Consider the following 9,243-nt stretch of genomic DNA (forward strand, 5'->3'; position numbering starts at 1 on the left):
AATACTCTGAAAATATAAATGCTGTAGAAAATTGGAGATCGTAAACCTTTGTTATGGAGCTTTCAATATGTATTTATAACCTACAAATCTTGTTCTTTTATAAAAAAGAGAGCCAGCAGTGTAATTATCTTGATAATATTTAATGAAGGATAAATATCTCCTATCTGATAGGAATATGGTGGGTCTTTGAAAAACTTTTATACATCTAAAAATATGTAGGAAGATTAGAGTTTAAAACGTTAAATTTTGCTAAACCTATAGAGATCAAGTTCTTCCCTGAGGTTAGTCATTCCCCTAGACATGTCAAGGGAGGATAATCATTATCTTGAACGTGGCTGACTGTCAAGTCTAAACATGCATGCCAGACCCACGCTACCTTGAGTCTCACATGCGTGTTAGGCCCACGCTACCTACTCATGTTATCTTGAGCTTGACTAACTATTAAGTTCAAGCGTTTTGGGTTTAACATGTGTACCTAAACCACGCTATCCTAGACTTGACGTAATACCAAGTCTAAGTGTCTAGGAGAATTGCCTTTTTAATCTAGCTTTACCGAGAGATAACTCAAAGTCCAAAATTTTTAAGAAAAATAAAACAAAACCTACATTAATGCAAGAACTTTGACATACCCTAAGGAAAAATAACAAAATTGACCCAAAGAAGGGTATCCAGGCTTGAAACCTAATATTAAAAGATCAATCAGTGTAAAAAGGTACACAATCGCTTCTTGTAGGAAAACTGCCTTTTTAATCACTTAAATTTTTTTAAGTTTGATTCAACAACCGGATCTCCATATATCTTAATTTTAAGATATTAACGAAATAATCAAACCTTCTATTAAGTTTAGGTTTTGTTTTATTTTTCTGTTATACATAAAAAAATCTGTTAGACCATCTAAGTAGAAGATCAAATCCATTCATGAATGCTCATAACCTTTTATTTCTAAAAGCCCGGCTGCATTATCCTAACTTGTAATGTGCTATTGTCGTCTAGCCAACTGATAAATACTCTGTTAAAAACGACGTATCTTTCTAACATCTGGAGGTATAGATTACAGTTTCACCTCAACTGATAAATACTCTACTAAACCAATCCGAATGAATTAAATGTTTTATAAACAGTTATTGTTTGAGTATAATTAAAACAACCGATAATGAATACTATACATATATAAAAATTTTAAACTTAAAGGTTGTTCGTTAGTCTCATTCTCATCCGTCTCCATCTGTGAACATACTGCTCTCAAGGTCATCTCTACTGCTTTCTCTTTTCTTGGCCTATTGCTTTCTCTCCATCTATGGATCGTGCTCTTTCTCATCGTTTGCAATGTTGGCGTGCTGTCTACAGTAAAGAAGGACAACCTCTTTTTGATGATGGATTGGTGCGGATGGATAGGATGATTGGGGGAGAGATTGTGCTTACTGATGAGGAGACCATGGTTCCTAGCATACTCATGCCTGATGCACCTGAGACTGGATTGGGAACAGAGCCAGCAGGTCAAGCATTTGAAATGGATATGAATAACATCTCATCTTCCTTGATGAACGATGTTGAGTTAAGCAATGGTATAGAGAACATGACTTGGGAATTGATGCAGTCTGTTGCTGAGAGAGGAAGCTCTTCTAACAGGCCTGTAGATAAGAGCGTGCCAAGTTCAAGCAATAACGAGGCAATTAATGCAGCTTCAACTCCTGTGCGGTGTTTAGAAATGGAACAAGAAGAACCTCCTCTTTTTGATGGGGGCCTAGGATGGATGGATATCTGGATCAGGGGGGAGACTGAGATGGTTGAGGAACCTAGAGCTCCTGTTGTACTTATGCCAGATGAACCCGAGACTAGAAAGAGAACAGAGAAAACATGTCAGGCATTTGAAATGATCGGGAATAACATCTCATCCTCATCAACGAGGGATGTTTTGTTAAGAATTTATATAGAGAACATGACTTGAGAATTTACACGGTAAGCTATTCTAAAAGGCCTGTACATAAGCGACGTAGGACTAAAAGATATGTATTCCCGACAACGAAGCTAGGGGGCCAAGCTATTGAAAGAAATATGAAGGATGTCTGGTCTTGGTTGTTGAATGGTGAGGTCTCATGCATTGGCATGTACGGGATGGGGGAGTGGGAAAGACAACTTTGGCTGCACATATCCATAATCAGCTTCAAGAGAAACCATACATTTTTTTTTTCATGTTTGTTGGATTACTATGTCACAAGAATTTAGCATTCATGCATCGCAGGATCTCATTGCCGAAGCTTTTGGTTTATGTCTTCCGAAAGGAAAAGATGTGACGAGTAGAGCTGGGGAGCTATGGACAGCATTGAGTGTGATACAAAACCATGTCATCATTCTTGATGACTTGTGGGATGATTTTCATCCTGAGAAAGTGGGAATATCTCGTAGAACAAATGGGTGTAAATTGATTGTCACTATTTCCCATTCTCTTAAGAAAATTGAAGTAGATCCTGAAAGTTTGTTGAACACAGTTGAGCATTTTTGAAGACCTTGCCTCTTGCCCACAAGAAGACGCATTTCACAGTTAGAAGCAGAGCTCTCTGGTGAAATGCCAAGACCGGTAAGCAAGCTTCATTGTCTCCTCTCTACCTTTCGTTTTTTCGTTTTCTGGAGAAAGAGAAGATTTCTGTTCAGAATCATCCCTATGATAGCAAATAAATCGCTATTTTCTATCTCCGAAGCTACTTGTAGTGGAAGGATTACTAGAGAGACTTGCCTTGTATTTGTGGTCTCCGAAGCTACTTGTAGTGGCTACCTATAAATAGAGACTCGTCTTTTCATGCATCAACTTGTTTATATAATCCCTATGATAGTCTCTTGTTAATTTGCAGCCAAAATATTACTCTGCTGGAGACAAATACGATAATTAATATGTGGAACATGTAATTAACAGTTATCATGGAGGATGTACCATCCTCGCTAACTGCTATGATTGCCAAAGAGAGTGGAAATCTGATAGTTAAACACAATACAGAACATCTTTGTATCATGATTATATAGACCACACCGAAGAAACAAGCCGCAGCTTGAACTCTAAATTAGCTAAACACAAATCAGATAAAAGCAAGTATTGCAAATTATCATAATGTTTGCAGACTAAATCATAATAACCAAGTCCGAAAGCACCATTATTCTATCATTTTCCCTGCATGTAAGCAGAGCATTCCACATCATATCACTTAGTATGCATTTTCAACCAAACTGGTTGCTTCGGTAGAATCACCTGACAACGATGATGACTCTCCTTCGAAGTTTGGTGGCGTCACATCTAGATTGAAGACAGGCTTAGGAGGCAATTGCAAGTTTTCCAAATCTCCTTCAAGCATTTCCACAACATTCTTCATTGTAGGCCGATCCATGGGTTTCATTTGTATACACCACAATCCAACCATAATCATCTTCTTGACGATCTTACGTTCTTCCTCCGTGGCATCGTCTCCGATTTCTATGGCCTTTCCATCAGATACTTGGTCATGAACCCAATATGGCCAGTAGATTTGACTTGAATTTTCTGCCAACGCGTTTACATTCTTCCTTTTGCCTGCCATTTCCAACAGCAGCATTCCAAAGCTATAAACATCAGCTTTATATGAGACGCGTCCAATGTTTTTGTAGAACAGTTCAGGAGCCATGTATCCTATGGTGCCCCTTGCTGCAGTAAGAGATGTGATGCTGCCATTCGTTGGGTACAACCTAGCGAGCCCGAAGTCAGAGACTTTTGCAGTGAAATTTTCGTCAAGAAGAATGTTGTGAGGCTTGATATCAAAATGCAGTATTTGCATGTCACAGCCTAAATGAAGATAGTCGATACCACGAGCCACTCCAAGGGAAATCTGATGCAGTTTTTGCCAGCTTAAAGAGATTGATCCTTCTTGAGAAAACAAGTGTCTATCAAGAGATCCATTAGGCATGAAATCATATACAAGAGCACGCTTTGATCCTTCGGCGCAAAATCCGATTAGCTGCACCACATTAGTATGGTGAATCCTTCCTATAGTAGCAACTTCATTTATGAAATCCTGTCCATTAGCTTTCGATTTTCCCAACAATTTTACCGCTGCAAAACGCCCACTGCGAAGCTTTCCTTTGTAAACTGTACCAAAGCCTCCTTCACCCAATTTGTCCTTGAAACCTCTAGTAATCTTCCTAATATCTGAGTAGGAATACCTTACTGGCATCAGGTTATTCTGACTCTGTAGGAATTGTTCAACTGTATCGTATACTGATAAATGTCTCCTTCCCCATTTGTAGATCAAAAATATAATCACACATGGAGTCCCACAAACAACATTTAGCCCATGAAGTAGTGCTGTGTAGGAAATTTCCAGAAAACAATCAAGTTTTGTGATCTTATTTGTTATCTCCACTAGAAATTTGTTGCGAAACTAAAGAAATGAAGGAATCTCTTACCAATTAAAATGGGTATATAGAAGAGGGAAACTGCAGAAAATGGTGAACAAAATTACAATTACTATTCAAGAAACAACAATCTTTATTTCAGAAATATGTCGTTTATGTTGGAATTAATTTTGAAGTCTACATTTAAAGTGTTTTTTAGTTTTCCTAAACTAATATAAATATTCCTATTTTTAAACTAATATAAATATATATTCAGAATATTGTAAGTCTAAGGCCAAGTCTAGTAGGACTTCCTCTCTTAGCAGAGTTTAGTCTAATATAAATGAGATTTGTTTTTCACCATATTTCTCATATTCCTATTTTTACTCTTCTTCTTCAAATATTTCTAACAGTTTAAAGAAACACGTAAGAATACACAAACATGGTGAGATGTAGAAAAAGAATTCGCACCTGCCACATAGTAGAGTATAATTTGCCAAAAGCTTTCATCATCATCTGTTGAAGCTTTAGGTTAAGAAACGAGGATCTAATGGTATACGCAATAGTAAATGCGAAAGAAAATAGAAAAGAGCGCACACAATTTAATAATGTGACTTGAACTAATTAATGTGTATCCATGGTCAAGTTAAGATGAACCAAACGTTTCACTGTGTCAATCCTGAAATTGCAAAAGACCAATGAATCTGTCCAACTACCTTAAACCACATTATAGTCAGAATTTTTACAATATGAACATGAATGAATCTCATGATCAGTCCACTATAGTAGGATCCACGGGTAATGGATGCACAGAATTTGTACATGAACATCTGGGGACAGTGCAATATTGTGCTAATGCCCAAAAAAATGAAAAATTGAAAAGTAAGCCAGAGAAAATATATGGAACCACCTCAAATCACAGTTATATATGGTCTTATTGATAAAATCTGATGCAACTTAATCATCAAGTGTTACATACCGCTGTAAAGGCATCGACGACGGTCTGCACTGTCGATGTAGCAACCCGTTGAGCAATTTTCACAGTTTATGTTGTACCATGAAAGCTCAAACCCATATGCCAGGTCACTGTGTATTTCTTCAAAGGAGTAATTGTCTGCGTAGTTCTTCTTTGGAAGCAAAAATATTTTCTCTATGCTGCACAGTTCCATCAAATCCGAGGCATTCATGCCCCCAAGAGTCACATAATTCGAATGAGTCACAAGAGAAGAGTTGGAATAATTTACTGATCCATAGTTAAGGCCGTAAGGAGCCGTGTCCACATAAAGAGGAGAATTCACCGTATTTTCACAGCTCATGAAAATCATAGGCAGTGATAGCCGAGGTAAGTACCGGGGCCCCCAGTAGTCCACGAAACCTTCACTCACTTCCGGCGGCGGCACCTCCTTGTAGTTATACCATGTGTACGGATCTCCGCCACTGAAATTATCAGGTGCCAAAGAATAAAGAGGGATGGAGCAGCAATTATCTTGTACACCAGCATCTACCACTCGGATTGTGAAGTTACCGTAGTTGATTGCCTGCACGTAGTATTTACCTGAATATAAATTTAATACTGTAGAAATATTGTTCTCGCAAGTCAGATTATAATTATTGTTTCCGCAGCTTTGTGGATCAGTGTTTAGTCTGAAAGGGTAGCTTATGTTTTGGATATTGCCGCATGAAGGAGCACAATGAGCAGTGATGTTGCTAGAATGGCAAGTTTGGAAGACTAATAGCTGTAAAAGAAAAGCTATGTAGCAAGCCAAAAGGACGTTCATTCCTCTAAACATGGGGAAGGCTGAAGTGATACACAGTGTATACGCAATTTTGCATAAACTATTCTTCTTTTTTCCTTTTCTTTTTTCTCCAGCAAAAACTATTGAATTTCGGAGTGGAAGCTACTGATAATGCAATGAAAGGTGAAGGAGAACACCCCTACATGGTCGTCCTTTGAAATGTCAGAGTCATCGGATAGGAATAGTAGCAAAGCAGACAGTGAGTTATTGATCCACCATTCAACACTACTTCACAGACGAAGATAATTTCCCACCTCCTTCGAAATGTCAGAATCATTAACTTTGAAAAGTAAAAAAAAAAGTCATCAACTGTCAATACCACAAACAACGACATCCAGCGAGCCTGATATTTTTCTTGGAGCATCTCATCAAAAACCAAAACACCCAATCCAGTCTAAATCCATGAGATATTCCAAGATATGCTTCCTTCGGTTGTAAGGGAAAGATAGTGAAAATGTTGAAAGTAAAATGATTTCTAGAAATTAGTTGAACCGGTCAACTAGTTGAGATAGAGCAACCAGGTTAAATAAGTTGAAGCAGTCTTTCACATAATTCCGGTAATTTCACATAAATTATCAATAATTCTTATTGGTAATAATCACTCAATTTATTCATTTGCTTTATTTTTTTTAACATTAATTAAATAAACAATATAAATATTTAAGGAAAACTAATAATTACAAAATAAGGTGACGAATCACTTACACCTTCTACTCGTGATGACTCAACTCCTCTTGTCTGATAACCAACTCCAGACACAACTCCTAAATCAATCAAATGTTATTATATCATTAGTTCATTAATATTTTTCTTACGTGCCGAAACGTAAAGCATGTAAATTTTTTTTAATTCGTTCTGATAAAAAGTCATTCTCAAACATAACATCATCATTTAACATACAACCACATATTTGTTTATTTAATTGATGCTAAAAGAATGAAGTAAATGAATAAATTGAGTGATTACTACAAATGAGAATTATTAGTAATTTATGTGAAATTACCGGAATTATTAATTGGCTAACAAAAGAGGTTAGTCGAATGCTAGGTAATTCATATAGAATTACCGGATTGATTTTGGCAACCAAAATGGGTTACCCGAATTTCTTGGGTAATTATGAGAATTACCCGGTTTATTGGTTAACAAAGAGGATAATCGGATATGGGGTAATTCATATGGAATTATCAGATTGATTGGCTAACAAAAGTGGTTAGCTGGATGATGGGTAATTTAGATGGAATTATCGGATTTATTGGTAACCTAGATGGAATTATCGGATTTATTGGTAACCGAGAAAAAATAACCAAATTTGTGGGTAATTATATGAAAGTGTTAGAATTATTGGTAATTGAGATGGGTTAGCTGGATATTTAAGTTTTGAAAAGATTATGTAAATTAATTGATTGAAGTTAGAAGTATTAAATTTCAAAGGTTAGGAGTAAAATAATTAATATATGACTAAGATATTGAGTAAATTAATTAATGTGGTTATTGTTGAAATACATACACCACGAGGTGATGCAGATCGTTAGATGGTGGATTTTTCTGTTTATGAATTAGCATTTTAAAATGTAATATTTATATGTCTTCATTTTCTTTGAAAACCTTTGTGATGTAAAAATCAAATAGAAGATGTGTAGTATGTAATGAAGGTATTATATATATGTATAGATGTTAGTATGGCTAAATCATTTTCAAAATGATAAGATAAGTTTATAATATAAAATGTAGAATACATTGGATGTTTTAAGACAATATGACTCTTAATCTTAATATTGTATTCATTTAGTCTAAATGCATATATGTAGTTAGTTAGCATTTATTACTCTTTAGTGATGAAATTGTTTATCTTTCAATTTGTTTTAGCAATTCTTTTATGTTGACTAATTAATTGATATTATGAGACTCGAATATATTGATAAGTATAAGTATTGAGAGATTGATTGATGAATGGGATGTGATCCAGAATGATTGGATCAAGATGGAAGTTGTAATGACATATAATAAAAGTGTTGTCGATAACTTGGTACCAACAAAAGTAGAGGAAACTCTGTCGAAGTTTTCAAAAAGAAAATAAAAATTCCATAATCGTAGACATATTATTTAATACTTGACATTCATAAAGAAATGTTTGAAATTTCATGACATTATAATTTGAGGATGTTACAACAACCAAGTTGAAGCAATTGACTGGTTGAGAAACGATCAACCGATTCAGTCGGCCAAATATAATTTATGTTCAGATTAAGAATTTCTTATATTAGTTTAATTCCTTGATTGTCTAGTACTTTATATCTATAAAAAGGCCTGTAATTCAACATTATTAAGTAGTACAAAAGAGAAAGAATAACTATGAGAGCTTAGAGAGAAACACTTAATATATAAAAGTATACCTTCATTTCAATCTTCTTCTTGAGTATTTGATTTTGCATTACTATTTTGATCTTATACAACACTCTTCTTTCTTCCAACAAGTGGTATTAGATCTTAGATTTGATTATTTGACATGGTCAATCCAAACTTCCCGCTTCAATGTTCTAGGTTGACAAAGGACAACTATAAAACTTGGTGTATTCGAGTAAAAGCTTGGCTAGGTTCCCAAGATGTATGAGAGACGGTTGAAAAAGGCTTTGAGGAGCCTATAGATGGAGCAACATTGATTTCATTCCAAAGAGAGGTCGTGCAAAAGGCTCGAAGGAAGGATCAATAAGCATCAACAATCATCCATTAATATCAACAATCATCCATAGTCACTTTGTCAACATGTGAAGCTGAATATATAGCTATTACATCATGTGTTTATCATTTCATTTAGCTAAGAAGATTATTGAAAGAACTATGAATGCCACAAGAGAGGTCTATTGAAATTTATGTGGACAACTCATTAGTCATTGCATTAACAAAGAATCTAGTATTTCATGATAGGAATAAGCATATTGACACAAGATTTCATTACCTACGAGATTGCATTACAAACAAGGAAAGTGAAGTCAAGTATATGAAGACACAAGACCAAGTCGTGAATATCTTCACAAAGCCACTCAAATATGATGTTTTTATCAAGATGAGAGATATATTGGGAGTTATGAAG

The 9,243-nt window shown here is 35.4% G+C and overlaps 1 protein-coding gene across 3 annotated transcripts; it reads right to left on the reverse strand.

The window, feature by feature from the left end:
• Window positions 1–1,057: 1,057 nt before the first annotated feature.
• Window positions 1,058–6,347, reverse strand: LOC133671314 (rust resistance kinase Lr10-like). 3 transcript variants are annotated; one of them, XM_062092035.1, is made up of 5 exons: window positions 5,336–6,347; window positions 4,828–4,872; window positions 4,429–4,458; window positions 3,242–4,327; window positions 1,058–2,862 (listed from the first exon to the last, which is right to left on the reverse strand). In XM_062092035.1, exons 1-5 carry the CDS (start codon window positions 6,144–6,146, stop codon window positions 2,858–2,860), a joined length of 1,977 nt encoding a protein of 658 aa, XP_061948019.1. In that variant the 5' UTR covers window positions 6,147–6,347; the 3' UTR covers window positions 1,058–2,857. The 3 variants fall into 3 exon arrangements, with proteins under 3 accessions (XP_061948019.1, XP_061948017.1, XP_061948018.1); XM_062092033.1 differs by lacking the exon at window positions 1,058–2,862 and having other exon boundaries at window positions 2,912–4,327; window positions 5,336–6,346; XM_062092034.1 differs by lacking the exons at window positions 1,058–2,862; window positions 4,429–4,458 and having other exon boundaries at window positions 2,912–4,327; window positions 5,336–6,346.
• Between the last annotated feature and the right edge of the window lie 2,896 nt (window positions 6,348–9,243).

Source organism: Populus nigra, chromosome 13 (assembly GCF_951802175.1).
Source record: "Populus nigra chromosome 13, ddPopNigr1.1, whole genome shotgun sequence".
NCBI classification, from domain to species: Eukaryota; Viridiplantae; Streptophyta; class Magnoliopsida; order Malpighiales; family Salicaceae; genus Populus; species Populus nigra.